At 42.7% G+C, this 18,059-nt stretch overlaps 1 protein-coding gene across 5 annotated transcripts in view; it reads right to left on the bottom strand.

Annotated features, from left to right (window-relative positions):
* The window catches only part of larp1b (La ribonucleoprotein 1B), a 39,783-nt gene that overhangs the window by 19,293 nt on the left and 2,431 nt on the right, over positions 1 to 18,059 (bottom strand). For 2 of the 5 annotated variants that reach the window (XM_034235295.1, XM_034235294.1), the window contains exons 2-9: positions 17,303 to 17,364; positions 11,920 to 11,976; positions 11,211 to 11,454; positions 9,262 to 9,414; positions 7,908 to 8,039; positions 6,993 to 7,161; positions 2,997 to 3,141; positions 2,014 to 2,191 (exon numbers count right to left, since the gene is read on the bottom strand). In XM_034235295.1, coding sequence (XP_034091186.1) covers positions 2,014 to 2,191; positions 2,997 to 3,141; positions 6,993 to 7,161; positions 7,908 to 8,039; positions 9,262 to 9,414; positions 11,211 to 11,454; positions 11,920 to 11,976; positions 17,303 to 17,364 — 1,140 coding nt within the window. The remainder of the gene's footprint in view (positions 1 to 2,013; positions 2,192 to 2,996; positions 3,142 to 6,992; positions 7,162 to 7,907; positions 8,040 to 9,261; positions 9,415 to 11,210; positions 11,455 to 11,919; positions 11,977 to 17,302; positions 17,365 to 18,059) is intronic. The other 3 variants (XM_034235296.1, XM_034235298.1, XM_034235297.1) reach the window with 3 other exon arrangements.

Genomic DNA, 18,059 nt, shown 5'->3' on the forward strand with positions numbered 1-18,059 from the left:
CTTGCAGCAGGGAGGACAAGATGAACATCTCGATAGTTTTATTGTTTATGACACTTTGTATTTAAAATGTAAAGCATCCGGTTATTTAAATAAAACACACAGATGGCTAATATAGGAAGACATTACATTTTAAGATAGTGGTCTTATTTTGTCCGGCTCTAATGCTGCGTTCACACCGGAGGCAATGCGAATATTCACTTCGCTCTAATCGCATCGCTCTAAATGCTCAAGTTTCACCGCGGCTGTCAGCTGTTTACTCGCATCATTCAAACAAGACGCGCTGGCCAGTAGGCTACAACTACAACAAAATGAACATATTTTACTGTGATTTAATTGTAATACACATTTCTAAATTATGCCGAAGTAACAACATACTGATACCGGTTAGTAAAAAACATGAATTATTGCTTTGACAAGTCTGCAGACAGACGGCAGGCGAAAAACCTTTTAAAAATCGTGTTTTCTGAATGGAGGTCGGATTGATCAGGCTAAGCTAACGTTGTATACGCTCCGTCCACACTCATAACAACGGCCTACAGACATAAATAAACCAGCGACTGTATTCGCCATGACACAGACAGTCTGGTTTGTTCTTCTTTAACTTCTGTCCAGTTTCTGAACAGATATGAGGAGCTGTGATGTCTGTATGCTAACTGCTAACGGCTGATGTTTTCTGGTTGAACGTCAGTGACGGCAGGCTGAGATCCTCACCGCTGATTGGCGACCGCGAGATCGCATCACGCGAATATGACGCTCGAGCGGTTGTCGCGGCCCCCTCCAAATCGCCTCAATCGCGCCGCGGAATTCGCATCAACCGCTTCATACTCCCCGTCGGAGTGAATTTGCGTCTGTCCGCGTCTCTGCATTGACTTTACATCGCGCCGCCCCCAAACATCGCATCGTGTCCGGTGTGAACGCAGCATTAGAGTAGCTGCAGTTTTGCCAAATTTGTCTTATTTTTGCTGTTTTTTAAGCGATGAATATTAATGTATATTGTGGGGACACAGTAGGAGATCTAAAATGCTTCCCTCAACATTTTTGAAGTATGTGAATAAATATTGCACCTATATTAAAAAGGTTGATAACCTCTCCTAAAACAGCTGGTCACTGTAGTTTTTATCAAACAACGGGGAGGAAATAGTGCATTTCTTTGGGACTATTTTCAGCAGCGGATGAATCAACATCTGGTGCTCTAGTGAGTATTTGGGGATGCAGGAAGGTGTTTAAGTGATTAGGTCAAAATAAACTGCAGTGTGTTCATGGTAGTAAAGGAATTTGTCACCCATTGATGAAGAATAGCTCATTGATGTTTTTAGACAACAATGGAGCTCAATTCCACAGAGGAGGAAGATATAAAGTGCACACAGTGGGTGTTTCTCAATCTCGAGTAAAGCTGCTCCGGAGCCACTATTTCAAGCATACTACGTCATCGAGTGCCGCCGAAGGACTGTTCCAATGTCCAGCATACTTGGAATTCTACCGAGCCCGGCGTACTTCGTTTGGAGAAATTTCGAAGCTGCACATGTGTAGACTCCGGTCTTAAAATCCCCACAATGCTTTGCGCACGGACCAATTTCCCCAAATCTGTGGCGGAAGATGTAAGGCGGGGCCTCTCATATGACGCACACCTGCACACTTGCTCGCCTGTTCCACTCTTCGTTTTCCAAATGCTAGGAAATATTCTTGCCTCGCTTCTGAAGCAAGACGCTCGGAAGACATGTGCTACCAAGCAAGCGTACTCGACATTGAGAAACACCCAGTACATGTTTGACTTCTCCTTCAATCACCATGGCCTTTGACCCCTAACCCATCACAGTCCCCCTGCTTCCACTCCTACTGCTATTTATTAAATGTTTTACTTTATTATTTGTTTGTTTGTTTGTTTGTTCACCATGTAAAGCGGCCTTGGGTCCCTTGTAAGGCGCTATACAAATTTCATCTATTATTATTAATCTTCACTTGGTGTCTTAAAAGAGAGAAGAAGAAGAGGAAGAAGAAAAGTTGAATACTGACCGGAGTTGGTGGAGCTGAGGGTCTGACGGGGAACGAACTCGGGACAGTTGATGAGCTGGGAGAAGTCGGTGTGGGGGGATCCCACGGTGGCGGCGGTCGGGATGGGCCAATGCTCCGGGTCGATTTTACAGCGAATCTTACCGTCCACAATCTCCACCTCTTTACTGCCCTTCAGCGCCTGGAGGGGAATTTATTAGATATATTTGTTAGATTTATCAAAGACAGTTTCATAATTAAAAAAATCAGATTGTGGCAAGATGCTCATTATTATTTCCTGAGCAACATGTCATGACATCCACATCGGTTTGGTTTCTGGTTTGTTTTCCAAATTGTCAATAACAATGATACTTAAATGTCATATTAAGTTTTTTTGTTGACTTAATTTTTCTTGATTTACACTAGCTCCATTTATAAGATCACGAGGGCAAATATCTAAGACACAAAACAGGCAAACAAGGAAAGCGATTTAACATAACAACCGATGTTTTTCATGTTTATTTTCTCCACAAATATTATTCTTTACCTAATTATGGTTTTAAACGTCAATTCAAAAGTAAATACACTAATAAAGACAGTTATCGTGAGATCTTTGTGTACTGTATACATTTACTCTGGAGCCAAACAGTGAGTCCTCTGTGACTAGACTCAGGGACAGTTTCATCCCACAGGCCATAAGACTGTTAAACACTTTTGAAAGAACATATATAACATTCATCTATTTGCAACTCATATATATCAATATTCCAATAACTGTATATAGACTATTCTGCACAGTTTCTATCATATTCTATTTTATTTCTCCTTACTATTTTATCTGTTTTATTGTGTTGCACTGTGCCTGTGACCTACGATTTTCATTGTCATAACTACACTGTAGCTATACACACACATGACAATAAAAGCCTTGAAACTAAATTGCACTTATCCTCAGAGTTAGAACTGAAATACTTCACTACGGAGGGAGAAATAAAATGGTCCTTTACCTCCAAGATGAGGCTGACGTCGGTGGTGAGGGCCTGCACTCGGTGGAAGCTGGCGATGAGGGAGATGGGGAGGAAGCCCTGCACGTCCATCTTCCTCCTCAGAAAGAAGTCTCGCTCCAGGTTGTGGAGGCTGAAGTAGTATTCACTGCAAGAGGAGAAAGAGATGCATTCATTTACAAGATTGTGATATCATTAAAGTGTGAGCATAGTATTTACTTAAAGGAATGGTATGCTCATGACACTCATTTTTAAATAATTATCATCCGATAAAAACAGACCAGTCTCTGCCAGTCTTTTTTTTTTTCTTTTAATCCGATGACATTATCAGTGATTTCAAACTGATTAATTACCGAAATAACATCAACACTGTGGGCGGCGCCATTTTACCGGACGTGACGTAAACCATGCGTTTGGTTTCGAGGACACGTTGATGTTCATGTTATTTACTGTAGTTACTCTCTTCAAATATGCCTCATTGTATCGCGAAACATTGCCACAATTCTGATAGGAACAATCCACGGAATGCTCGGTTCCATCTGTTGCCAAAAGGTAAGCGTAGGAAGTACGTTCGGAGGCAGTGGCTAGCGAAATGTGGCCGGCCCGAACCGAAAGATCCTCAGGCGCATGTATGCAGCGAACATTTCAAGTTTCCGGACGACTACTCTGAGAGTATGATAAAACATAACATGGGATTTATTGAACAACCATTACTTAATGGAGATGCAGTGCCATCGGTCTTTCTGGTGTCATCACCGACCAGGACACCAGTTCGGCCAGTTGAGAAATCGCCCTCTGCAAGTGTGAAGCGACGGAGGACCAGAAGTAGTGCTCGGAGTAAGAATAAGGTCCATATAGCGTAGTACCGGCTAGTGGGTATTTCCCCCAGTTTTTCCGGCCCCATAAAATCGTGGTTCTAGGGCCAGGGACAAGGAGGCTGAGTATGCTAAACTAGAGAGGGAATCGCTAGCAAGGGTGGTACTACATGCATACATATCTAGTAATCAAAATCATTGTATCTACTAAGTAGTACTAAGTAGGCTCGAACCTGTATGGCTGAATTCCCCCATCCAATCTCTTCATATTGCTCAAAACTTCTTCCTCGGCTGACGAGTCCGAATTCAAATACTCCATGTTTTCGTGTGTTTACAAAGTGAACGCATGGATGACGTCACGACCATCACGTGACTACTGAAAATGGGCAAAATGGCAGCGGCCTGACGGAATATACAGGTTTTGATAAAAAAAGAGCTATAAAATCATTATTTACCGGGGAATATCGCTGATTTCTTCAGGGTATGGTTTAAACATAATGTTTCACTAAATACTGAAGTTTTGATTAATTATCTAATGAGTGGAGCATTCCTTTAATTAAACAAGCTCTTAATGAAGGTAGAGCAGCACTAAGATAAACATACTTGTAGCTGCTAACTGCAAAACAAGCGAAAGATAGACGATACTTTGAGAGTCTTTGAAGCTCTACGTTGTTATTATTTACATAGTGTTTGTGATTGTTATATCACATGTATATAGTGACTGCTTTGCATTTTTTTGTGTTAAAGTAATTTGCTCTTGATGACCTATCATGCAATTTTTAGGCAATAGCATAGGCCTCAAATATATAAAAAACATGTCTATGAAGTGTTTTGCTCAAAATACCAAACGGATCACCCATTCTAGCCATGCCTCATATCCCTCTATTTCACTTCCTGTTTCAAAAGTGCTGATTTTGCGTATAAAGCTTTAAAAAAAAAAAAAGTAGGAGGGAGCTGAGCTCATGCGGGAGATGCTACCGGCAGATACTGCCGTGATGAAACGCCATATCATGGATTATAAAGGATTCTTTCTGAAACAATATGGAGCTCAAAGGCTTTCTCTCTTGCCGGTTATACCACAAGGTGAGTTCCTTTTTATTTCCTGCTTCTTCACACACATGCTCTGTGCCGTACAGGTTAGCTCTGAGTGTTAGCGATGCTAATGTAAACACCGACCATATTACGTCCAAAACAGTCGGGCATTGTTTCTGATGGCAGCGTTTCTGATAGGCCCGTGGGTGTAAAGCCAGCCTACATTTCCGATATTACGTCATATCGGACGCAAATCTGGATCAGCTCCGTTGTAGCCCCGTTTTTAGAGATTTGGGTACGGAGGAAAAGAGAGAGGGTTTTATTTTCTGACGCTGCGTGAGTTCCCCGACGCACCGGAGACACATATTTATGTATAAAAGACATCAAAAAGTGCATTTTGCATGATAGGTCCCCTTTAAATTAAGAAGATAAATGAAACATTTTCTGGTTTTTATCTTCTTATTTTTGAGGATGGCTGCTTTTCTAATATACTTATAAATTGTACATTTAAAAAATGTACAATTTATTGACATTTGACAACTTTTTTCTGACATTTTATACCCTGAATCAAAAAATAATCAACTGATTTATAAATAATGAAAATATTTGTTGTTGATGAGTATTTTTAAATCAACATCTGTTGTAGCACATACAACAAATTATATTTTAATTTGAAAATATAAACAAATCTATATTTTATGTTAACAAAAAGGAGTTTAAGTTCTGTAAGTGTTCATGTAGGCCACAATAAATGTATACTCTTCTGGCAGGAAACCAAGACTGTGGGCTCTCCGGGTATCCCAGTTACCCCACTTAAAGTCACCACACACACTCCCACACAAACACTCTCTGTCTGTACGTGGCCTGCAGGCAGTGGTTGTTTGGTGGAGTAGTGCTGGCTGAGTGAGCAGCCTGAATAACGCTGAGGGAGACGAGAGAGGAGTAGACAAGAATATCCTCCCCCCCTCACTGTATTTTCTTCTTCTTTTTTTACACTTCCTCGCTCAGCCCTGCACATTATTCATCCCCTGTCTCTTTCGAAGCACTCAGACTATATTTAGGAGTCTACCTCACCACTCTGCTGCTGAAATGAGGCCAGCCTGTTAGTCAGAGCAGAGGGCACGGCGCCCCATGCAGGACAAACAGAGGAACTTCACGCCCTATATAGAGGGTGTGTTTACTTATCAGTCACTCTGTCACTCTCACCTGCTGCTACACCCACACACACACACACACAATCTCACATCTGCTGGTTAAAACTTAACTTTGAACACTTTCCACTTTGACCTTTTCTGCCATGTTTTCCCCACAGCCACAAAAATACCACGTCAACTACTAAGTGACGCATTTCAGCCTTTTACTATTTTATTTACAACTGAAATGAGTGCCGCCACAGGCATTTTATTAGTATAAAAACCATTAATATGCCAATTATTTACTCCATTACTAGTTTGCCAATAATGAATGAAAAATGTCCAGGGTGAAGTAAATCAGTAATGACAGAGGAGACTGTGAAGTCCACCATAGACGGACCACTTTGGGACAAAATGTACTCTCCACTAAAAAGGCAGCTCATTGTGGAATAGCCTCCCAACTGAGATACGGGATTGTCCCACTCTCAATAGTTTTAACCTGTTAAGCCCCAAGCCTGTTTTTCAGGTAACGTGAGTTCTGCGCTAAGTGTGTTCGCTCAGGGCTAATTCAGAGCCTTTGTTATTATCCTTATGTTTCGTTTTGCTAAAAATTGTTAATTTTGTCTGATAGCTGAGTTTCTTCCCGTTAAGTGGGTATGACACATTAATAGGTTTTGAAATGTTAAGAAGCCCTCAGACTCTGTTTCTTGCAGATGTTGCGATTTTCCCCCCGCCCGTGGGGGAATGGGGCTTAACAGGTTAAGCGCAACAACTTGTGGAAAGGACAATGACCTCTTTGTTACTGATTCTTAATTACCCTCTTTCCCTCCAGCTGCAGCAATAATTCATTATATAAATGTCTCATTACAACAAATGGTTGTTTAATTGGTCTAATATAAACCTTGGACGTTTTATAAGTTGTGGGCAAGGAAAACTATTATTTATATTAGGGTATGAATGTTGCCCCTCGTGGAAGTTGTATGTATTTAGGTTTTTTACTGTATTCGTCATCTACTCACATTTGGCGTTTGATGTAATCTTTAAGAAGCTTTTGGTCCACCGAGTACATCTGGACCTTGTTGCCGTCGTCGTAGTAGTAAACCATGCTGGAGCCGAACTCTGAGGAGACCTGGACCGAGCCGTCGGACGACAGCGTGTCTCGGGCGCTCTGAGAGTATTCATAGCGGCCTGAGAGCGCAGGAGAAACAGAAGATATATGAGAAACTATAACTGAAATGTTGTTTCCTGGTAAAGAACGTGAAGGGAAACTATTGGCAAAGACACTAGCATATATTTTTGGGAGCGTTTAGTGATAAGGCAAAAGGACAAAAGTATGTTTTGGAAATTAAACCAAAATGCAAAACTTGCATTAAAAGTTCCCTATTATACTGTTTTTCATCAATATATTATAGGTCTCAGATATATACAAAACATGTCTCTGAAGTGTTTGGCTCCAAATACCAAACAGATCATTGCAACATCCCATAATCCCCTCTGTTTCAGACCTGTTTCAAAAGTGCTGACTCTCTGTCTGTTACTTTAGATGAAAGTAAGGAGCCACTCCCCACGCCCCTCTGAAAGAGATTTGGTTACAAAGAACACAATGGTGCTCTAGGAGGAGATTCAGGTGATAAGGGGGGGGGGGGGTTACCTTGGTTGGTGATTGGCTAATGGTTACACAAGCCAAAAAATCGTTATGACATCATAAAGTGGCCAAAATCTGATCAGCTCATTTTCAGACAGGTTTTTAAATGGATCAGGACAAAAAGAGAGAGAATCTTTTTTTCCTGAAACTTTCAGAATCTCTTTACACAGAGGGGACACGAAAAAATAGAAGAGACATGAAAAAGTAGATTTTGCATAATAGGCGACCTTTAAGATTTTTCTCTTATGTTTTCTGTGTGAATGGATTTATCTGGTATAAAAAGTCGTACCTCTTCCACTTCCACGTCCTCTCCCGCGCCCACGACCTTTCCCTCGGGCTCGTACTCCTCCACGGACGCTGCCGCTGTCGCTCCGCACGCTGGAAGCATCGTCCGCAAAGTCCCGCGGCTCTCTTCTCCAACCTGAAAAATCAATCATAAAATAAAAGCTTTGTGTCAAATCTCACAGATGTTTTCAAGTTCAGGTCTTTATACAGACCTTCAAAACAAAAAGGGGCAATACATTTATACAAATATAATGCAAGATATAATCCTTATATTTGAAAAAAGAGTAAATATTTAAATCATTACAAGTTCTTGTTGGTTATTCTCCGCTGGATTGACTTATCAATTAATAAACTTAATTCTGAATGCAGTTACAGTACTGGTGATCACAGGGGGAATTATCTAATGTCTTATTCAGGTTTTACTTGGCTTGTATTTCTTATGTGGATTTGTATTTTATATAAAGAGGACATTTAATTTAGTTTTTAATACCAAACAATGGTAAAATAAGAGTTTATTTAGAACTTCTGTGACCATCAGAAATGTTCCTTTGCACCGACTCAATTAGCTAAGATCTCAGGCACGAGGTAAAGATAGTGTAAAATATTATCTTACTTACAGAAATCATATGATATCGTACATTATATGACCCTCTTCTCTTTTCCTGCCATAATAGTGACAAACTCGTATGTGTAATGTAAGCTGAGGTCAAACAGGCTTTGAAACTTGTCTCTGCAACAAAAATTAAACAAAATAGTAAAAAATATATTTTAACTTACGTTATTCAGTGATTTTATTTTATTAAGTTTTAAAAATGTATGCTTTGCTTTTTTCATTTTTATTTACAAATTACTTTATTGTAACATTTTATTAAGTATTTTGATTAAATAGTAAAAAAATATATATATATAAAATGTTTGATTATTATATTTATCAAGATTTTACTTGAAACTGTTTGATTGCCATTAGTTTTATTTTAGATTTTAATTATCAATTGTAATTTCTCACGGGCATTGGTCGAAAATTGCGCGTAGTTTTTGTCTGTCTCATTTTCGGCTCGTCGGTCACCTGTGAAGCTCATTGAACTGTAATAATGTGCTAAACAAACATTTCATTGATGAATTGATCAATTCATAGATAGAAAAACATATTAAAGATTTTTATTTGGTTAGAAGAACATTCACTTTGCCCACAGCTTAATAATTATTCCATACTTTCACCCTGCTTAGCATTAGTATCAACTAAAAGCGTGCAGAAAAACAGATAGTGGGGGAGAGAAGGTGAGCAAACACAAAGTGGAGCAAACAGAGAGAGAGAGAAGGCGGGGACAGAAAACTGCGGAGCTTGCATTGTCACTTACTCCTGCTGCTATCATGCGCCTTGTTATTATGGAGTGTGCGATTGGGCGATGTGGGGTCGGCGGAGTCGGTCTCCGTGTCGCCGCTGGACGTCTTCTCGCCGTCGTCCCGGGACGCGTCCTCCAGCGGCAGAGACACCCACTTACGTTTGTTACCTGGCGATGATTGCACACCGGAAACAGAGAGCGTGAAGAGCTTTGTTTCCAAATAAACAACGCTGGAAGTGTCTCTAAAATAACACTTTCTATCTGTAGCAGCCTCAAAACATTCACCTTGACATACAACTCGAAACCCTTTGAACGACTTTTAGAAGGAAATGTTAGCTGTATTCAGCCTCTTAAATATGGAAACGCCTTCTTTTCTCTGTTTAATATCATATTAAAGTGAATATATTTAGGTATTACACTTAAAAAACAACACAATTAAAGACATAAACCTGGACTTTGTGAAACTAGGATGAAAATGTCCACTATTTGTTCCAAAGAAATGACACTGTAAACCCGGTTTGGAACAAATGAAATCATCAATCTGTATCTCTACAATAAAGATACGCTGGTTACTAAATGTCCTGACTATTACATTTCATTTCATTTAGCTGACGCTTTTATCCAAGCGACTTACAATGACCAATTACAGGGACATTCTCCCTAGAGTAACTAAGGGCTAAGTGCCTTAATCAAGGGCACACTAGTGGTGGTGTTCCAGGCGGGATTTGAACTCACAACCTTCCGATCTTCAGCCCACCTCACCACTAGCAGCTTCCTTTCACCTCGACATTGAACCCAAAACCCTTTAAGTGACTGAAAAAAATCATTATTTACCATTTTCAGCCTCTCTGTGGTTAGCTTAGCATAATGACTGGAAACAGAGGGAAACCGGTAGCCTGGTGCTCTGTCCAAAGTTAACAAAAACTGCCAACAAGAAAACTCTATACAAATATCTGTACAAAACAAATCCAAGGAGTAAATTAAATGACAACTAACTAATCACAACCAAAAATGTATACACTTTGTCTTCAGTATTAAACAAGATATTTAATTTGGAAATGTTTTGGGTGGATTTGCTCAAATTGAGGGTAAGTGGTTTGACACACAAACACAGTTTTAAGAATTTAAAATCCTGTGGGAATCTACTGTGGGTGAACTCTTCACTTCCTGTGTGGATAAAGATACTGTGGAGCTCATATATGGTGTGTCGTTTATTCGCCTCAACAAAGATCGTTACCTGTTATTTTGTTTAAATGTCTATTACAAAAGTTGGAAGCGAATCAGATGCGAAAGTGAGATAATCAGCAGAAACCATGCACCCACCAATTCGATCAAAACAGTTTCAACATGCTCCCTCTGCGCAGCAATCAGTGCAGGTCATCTCTGTCCAGGGAAAACATTCATCTCCTCATAAAGTTGTATTTGACTCTAGAGCTGCAACTATTAGTCTATTGGTCAAAAACTGGCTCAACAGGGATATAAAAGACAACTATTTTGATAATTGATCAATTGTTAATGTATTTTTAAAACAAAAACGGCAGGAAATTAATATTTTAGCATTTAAAATATGGAAAGGTCGGTTTTTTTCTTTTTAAATAAATAACTACAAAATATTTATTATTTTTTACTCTTAAAATCAGGACATTGTAAGTCCTAAACCTAGACTTTGTAGAACTAGAGTGGACATTTGTTCACTTTTTATTAATATTTTAAAGATCAAACCGTTATTTAATACCTAAAACTATCTTTAGATGCAGCCCTTGTGAAATGTAAGGCAACATTTAAAACCTTAACACTTTAAGACTCTTTTATTCATCTAAAAGTTGAAATTCTGGAGATGAATGATTTCACAGGTCAGAGATGAAATGTGCGTTAACCAAACTTTGATTTGAAGCTACCAAAATCATCTTTATTCATTAAAAAAAGATGCCGTTGATCAAGGTCAGATAGAAAACTCTGCTCACCTTCCCCTCCTCTCTTCTTCAGGCTGCTGCTCTTGGCGTCGGGTCCCACTTTGGACTCTGCGTCTTTGGGCAGCTCAGCGAGCGCGTCGGGCTGAGCCTCCTGGTTCTCTTTACTCTCCCCACCGTCATGGCTGCTCTCCGACTTCGTCTCCTTCTCCCCCTTGCGTGTGACGGGAGGCTTCTTCCCGTTGTTGAGCACATTTTGTTGTTGCTGGAAGATCATATTTGGAGACATCATGTCGGGCTAGGCAATAAGTACTTATATCAATATCCTGATCTAAGACTTTGGATAATTTGATATCACATTTTCTTTATAAAAAAAAAAGAATTCAGTGAATTGGTGTAGATTTCTGAAGACTCCACTGTTTTATTATTCTACTTTACCCACTGATTGAGCAAAAGGCTACACAACAAGTTTTTCTTACAACATTATAGAAAAACTATGTTCCAACAAGATACTTGAAAGGCATTTTTTAGCTTTATGTGATATCAAGCACGTAACTTCCAAAATGTGGCCTTTTTAGAAACTTAAAAAAACAACCTGTTGTACCGAATCCTAAACAAAGACTTATGGTTGCAGTGCTCCATCTAGTGAGCAGAAATCAGATAAGCTGCAACCAGCGGAAAACAAGCACGAGTGGTTGCCTTTAATATATTTGATTAAACTAACGTCAGACACACACGCACCAACAACACACACTCGCCTCACCTCTTTGGCCAGTTCACCAGGAGTGGGCCAGTTTGTGATGTCGCTGAAGTCACCCGACTGTTAAGGAAAAGAAAGAAAAAACACATTAACAACAATTCATTAATTTTGAACCCCGTCACATTTATCGATTTTGATGTTTTTTAACGCTGTGTGTGCGCGTGAGGTGGAGCCTGAATGTGTTTCTAGTAGAAACCATCGTGGGGAAAAGGAGGTCAGTGCTCCGTCTGTCGAGAAACAGCAAACAACTACGATAAAAAGTGAATGTGGTACATTTGGACAGCCTGATATGGGATCAAGGTTAGAGTGACGAGGGTTACAGTGAAACTGCACCACAAGTAGGGCTGCGTTTTGGCAACAATCTGCCAATATGATACAAAATATACGGCAGTTGCATTTAAATTACAATAGAAACTAAACTAAAATACTTTGAAAACATGTTCTATTTTTACCTTTCGTTTGGTGTATTTTGGTATATTTTAAACTTGTTTCTTTAAATGTTATAGTGTGTATTCTATAAATAGCTATATCTCTTCCTGCCGTTGATAGGTATATATTTATTTACTATTTAAGTTTTTCTTGACTGTACACAATGCCTTGGTGACCTGTGCTTCTGTAACAAAATAATTTCTAAATGTCGTATTTACTGCAATACTTCATTTAGAAAAGGTTAAACTTTTTGGACTTGGTATACAAAATGTGCTATTTTTATTTATTTTTTTAATCCAATCTGACTGAATCTTGTTAATGTTTAACTGACACACGTCATGGCTTTTGACTTTAAAATGCAATATTGATTTTAAACAAACAGGTTGGTCCTAAAAGTATGTGAGTAAAGTGAGGCCTAAATAAAGCTGTCATCTTTGACATTTGGTCAACTTTGAAAATGTCAACAACCACAAAAAAGATGCATCAGTGCAAATTTGCAGAATGAGTGGGTCCTGTTGTAGCCAAATCAATTAAGTGATATTACAAATATATTTTAAAAAAGTAACAAGTATTTGATCTGTCAAATTAAAAAAGAGACACAAAGCTGATGTCCCCGTTTTAAATTCACCATAACCTGTGTTCATTTAAATCCTGACATAACACCAATACTTGTTTTCCTCAACCCATTCATTTAATTCCCCTGCAGTGGAAAAACTGGTTGTAAAAGCAACAAAACAGCCAACTTTATACCAGCTAGTGTTTCACATCCTTCATGTCAGCGGCTGGCAGAAAACAAAGAGCTGCAACATGAAACCCTAACACACAGGATTGTTTATTTGCATGTGTATCTGTCAAGATCTGTCTGTGTTGTATTTTGTCTCGTCTTTTTCTGTCTTTTGTTTCATGTTTTATTTTGAAAGGTCTTCACCTCCTGTCTTGCCTGTTTCTGTCTTGTCTAGATCTGTCTTTGGTTTTCTGTCTGCGTTGTGTCTTGTTTAAATCTGTCTGTGGTTCCCTGTCGTTAGTTTCCCTGGTGTTTCTTATTACCCGATTGTGTGCACCTGGTGTCCCTGTGTTTTCTCCTCCCTCCTCACCTGTGTCTTGTTTGTATAATTAGTCTTGTGTGTATTTAAGTTCTGGTTTTTCTGTCTGTCTTTGTCGGTTCGTCTTGTGTTATGACCTGGTCTTCGGTGAGTGTTCTGTTCTGTCTTTGTTTCTAGTATAGCCTTGAAATAAAGGAGATATTTTTTACACTTAAATCTGCATTTGGGTCCTGCTTCCTGCACACACCGTAACATTACGAACCGACCTGAGATATGGGCCCAGCATATCCGTTTGAGCAGGAACTATTGGATTATACCTTTTCTTTGTCTGACTGCGCTCATCGATGGATAGGAGCGGTCAGGGTTCAACAGCGAGATGCTGCTCTGGAAGAAGCATTCAACCTTACAATGAAGAATCAAGATTTGGTTAAATTCTTACCTGCCTGGCTTTTGGATTACCTCACGGTTTGTTTTCCCGATCCTGATAGACCCAGGTCTCCCAATTCCCTTTTTGTTACCACACGCATCGGTATGGTCCGTCTGGCGTCAGCCCCTGCTTCTCACCCAGTGTTTGCTACAGTCCAGGAGCCATTCGCTGGTACTTGTCTGGCTTTTGGAGGTCCACGGAGCCTCCAAACGGCTCCTAAAAGAAGGAGTCGCAAGGCCAGGTTAGCAGCACGAGCCCAAAGTGCCATGGTTCCAGCCCCAGCAGCCATGGTTCCAGCCCCAGTTCTGGTCCCAGCAGCTATGGTTCCGGCCCCAATTCTGTCCCCAGCAGCCATGGTTCTAGCCCCAGCTGCCATGGTTCCAGCCCCAGTTCTGGCTCCAGCAGCCATGGTTCCGGTCCCAGCAGCTATGGTTCCGGCCCCTGTTCTGGCCCCAGCAGCCATGGTTCCGGCCCCAGCAGCCATGGTTCCGGCCCCTGTTTTGGCCCCAGTAGCCATGGTTCCGGCCCCAGCAGCCATGGTTCCGGCCCCTGTTTTGGCCCCAGTAGCCATGGTTCCAGCCCCAGTTCTGGCCCCAGCAGCTATGGTTCCGGCCCCAGCAGCCATGGTTCCGGCTTCAATTCCGGCTCCAAAGCCGGCCCACACAGCCATGATCCAGGCTTCAGCTCCGGACCTTACAGCCATGTTTCCGGCTCCAGAACTGGATCTTACAGCCATGGTTCCGGCTCAAGTACCGGCCCCAGCAGTCATGGTCCCGACTCCGGCTCCTCGTCACCTGTTGACTCATCGGCCGACGCCAGATCCCCGAGTCCTGTCGGCATACCGGCCGACTCCAGCACCTCGTCTCCTGCTGGCTCTCCGGCCGACGCCAGCTCCCCGTGTCCTGTCGGCGTACCGGCCGACTCCAACACCTCGTCTCCTGTTGGCTCTCCAGCCAACACCAGCTCCCCGAGTCCTGTCGGCGTACCGGCCGACTCCAGCACCTCGTCTCTTGTTGGCTCTCCAGCCAACGCCAGCTCCCCGTGTCCTGTCGGCGTACCGACCGACACAAGTTCCCTCTCAAGTCCCCTCTAAAGTTCCTACCCGAGTCCCCTCTCAAGTTCCTACCCGAGTCCCCTCTCAAGTTTCCTCTCAAATCCCCTCTCGAGTCTCCTCTCAAGTCCCCTCTCGAGTCTCCTATCGAGTCCCCTCTCAAGTCACCTCTCAAGTTCCCTCTCAAGACACTTCTCAAGTCACCTCTCGAGTTCCATCTCGAGTCTCCTCTCGAGTCTCCTCTCGAGTTCCCTCTCAAGTCACCTCTCGAGTTCCCTCTCTAGTCCCCTCTTGAGTCTCCTCTCGAGTTCCGTCTCTCGAGTTCCGTCTCTCGAGTCCCCTCTCAAGCCCTCTTAAGCCCTCTCTCGAGTCCCCTATCGGGTCCCCTCTCAAGTCACCTCTGGAGTCTCCGTTCAAGTTCCCTCTCGAGATTCCTTTCAAGTCAACTCTCAAGTTTCCTCTCGAGTTCCCTCTCTCTCGAGTTCCCACTCAAGTCCCTACTCATGTGCCGTTGGAGGTCCCGCAGACTGCTCTTCTGCCGGGGGTCCTGCCAACCTTATGTCCTGTACCGTTGGAGGTTCCGCTGGGGGTCCTGCCAACCCTTTGTCCTGTCCCATTAGGGGTCCCGCCGACTACTCTCCTGCCGGGGGTCCTGCCAACCCTATGTCCTGTCCCGTTGGGGGTCCCGCCGACTACTCTCCTGCCAACCCTATGTCCTGTGCCGTTGGAGGCCCCGCCAACTACTCTTCTGCCGGGGGTCCTGCCAACCCTAAGTCCTGTGCCGTTGGAGGCCCCGCCGACTACTCTCCTGCCAACCATGTGTCTTGTCCCGTTGGAGGCCCCGCCGACTACTCTTCTGCCGGGGATCCTGCCAACCCTAAGTCCTGTGCCGTTGGAGGCCCTGCCAACTACTCTTCTGCCGGGGGTCCTGCCAATCCCTTGTCCTGTTCCGTTGGAGGTCCCGCCGACTACTCTTCTATCGGGGGTCCTGCCAACTCTATGTCCCGTGCCTTTGGAGGTTCCGCTGGGGGCCCTGCCAGCTCTATGTCCAGTCCAGTTGGAGGCCCCGCCATCTCCTGTCCTGCCAGGGGTACTGCCAACTCCTGGTCCTCTTCCGTGGGGGATCCTGCCGAAGCCTGTCCCACCGGCTCCGGTTCCCGTTCGGCCGACACCGGGTCCTGCCCGGCCTCCGGAGCTGTTTGGCCTTCGCCCCACCCTGAACTCTGCCTTGCCCCCGGGCCGTCCGCCCGAGTTCCCCTTCCTTGAACTCTGCCTTGCCCCTGGGCCGTTCGCCCGAGACCCCATCCTTGATCTCTGCCTTGCCCCTGGGCCGTCTGCCCGAGACCCCTTCCGGGTCCTCCGCTGTCAGCCCAAGCCCGTCCTCCAGACCCCCTCTACCCACCCTGTTGGCCTTAGTTTTGTGTCCCTCCATACACCTTGCTGGATTTTTTTTGGGACATCTGGGATCCGTCCCTTGAGGGGGGGTACTGTCAAGATCTAACTCTGTTGTATTTGGTCTCGTCTTTTTCTGTCTTGTTTCATGTTTTATTTTGAAAGGTCTTCACCTCCTGTCTTGCCTGTTTCTGTCTGTGTTGTGCTTTGTCTTGTCTAGATCTGTTTTTGGTTTTCTGTCTGCGTTGTGTCTTGTCTAGATCTGTCTTTGATTTTCGGTCTGCGTTTTGTTTTGTCTTTAGATCTGTCTGTGGTTCCCTGTCGTTAGTTTCCCTGGTGTTTCTTATTACCCGATTGTGTGCACCTGGTGTCCCTGTGTTTTCTCCTCCCTCCTCACCTGTGTCTTGTTTGTATAATTAGTCTTGTGTGTATTTAAGTTCTGGTTTTTCTGTCTGTCTTTGTCGGTTCGTCTTGTGTTTTGACTTGGTCTTCGGTGAGTGTTCTGTTCTGTCTTTGTTTCTAGTATAGCCTTGAAATAAAGGAGATATTTTTGACACTTAAATCTGCATTTGGGTCCTGCTTCCTGCACACACCGTAACAGTATCCATAACTTAAAAAGGGATATTCATTTTGTTTCAACGTCTATTTAAACGCAGAGACATTAGGAATACTTACTTTCAATGTGTATAGCAATTACTCACGCCTGTAAATATATTTTTATGTCGTTTTTCTATTCTTAAAACTCAGTCAATATTTACTGTAATTAATTAATTGTTTTCTTTTTTTTTGTTAACTGTAGAGGAAATGAGATAAATACACATTTTCTTCAAGAATTCAAGGTCACAGGACGAGTGATTTATACACTGATGATCATTTTGGAGGTGAAATATCCTTTTAAACAACAACACAAAGTGGGAGTGTGTGTTTATTTTACAGTGTGGCTTTAGGATTTGTAATCAAGATTCAGACATGTAATCTCCCCACATTGGGGACATTTGAAACACATTTGAAAGACATTTGAAAGATGAAGCAGAGAGCGTTTACCTTGCTGGATTTTCTCGTTCTGGGCTTGCTGGGACGGACCACTTTCAGAGCGTTTTGTTGATCTGCAGAACCAATAAATATAAGTGACATACTTGACACAACAAAAAGGTGTTTTAAATCCCCTTTTCTTCACAAACTAGTATTTAACAACCCCTAGGCTGAAAAGGTTGCACAACTGGAGTTACGAAGTCTTCTGCTGCTGTTCTTTCATGCTCTGTCTGCCGAGCAGCATTTGGGAATCTCTGTCAGTACAGATGCTAACCCCAAGCCACTGAACTAGTTGAGGGTGTTTTGAGTGCAGCCAGAGGCTGTATGTGGCTGCGCCTCCACGGGCAGCTGCATGCTGGGAGTGGCCCTCTGCAGCCTGACAGTCCCTATCGCTGAGCAGGAGGATGGTAGGATTGATAAGCGCTGCAGGCCAGAGGATTCACGTGAATGGGTGTGTGCTTGTTCTGAGGCTGCATGCAGGCGTCCGCCCTCTGTGCTGCACAGTAACACTTTTGTAAAACGATGCCTGTGCTCTCGTCAGAGTCAGATTTAGCTCCCATGGACTCCCCGCGCTCTGACACACATTCACAACCCAAACTCTGTGCGCCTGTCTGAGTGCAACAAGCTGCTGATTTTTACTTTGTAATTACATTTTAGTGTGTTTTTTTTCTAGTTTTGCTTTTCAGGAAGGTTTAGTTTTTGTATTTAGTTTTGGCAATGGAAAGACAAAATGTCACACACGCGTTTAACTAATAAAATACTGTGCAAG

This window comes from Gymnodraco acuticeps, unplaced genomic scaffold (genome assembly GCF_902827175.1).
Source record: "Gymnodraco acuticeps unplaced genomic scaffold, fGymAcu1.1, whole genome shotgun sequence".
NCBI lineage: Eukaryota > Metazoa > Chordata > Actinopteri > Perciformes > Bathydraconidae > Gymnodraco > Gymnodraco acuticeps.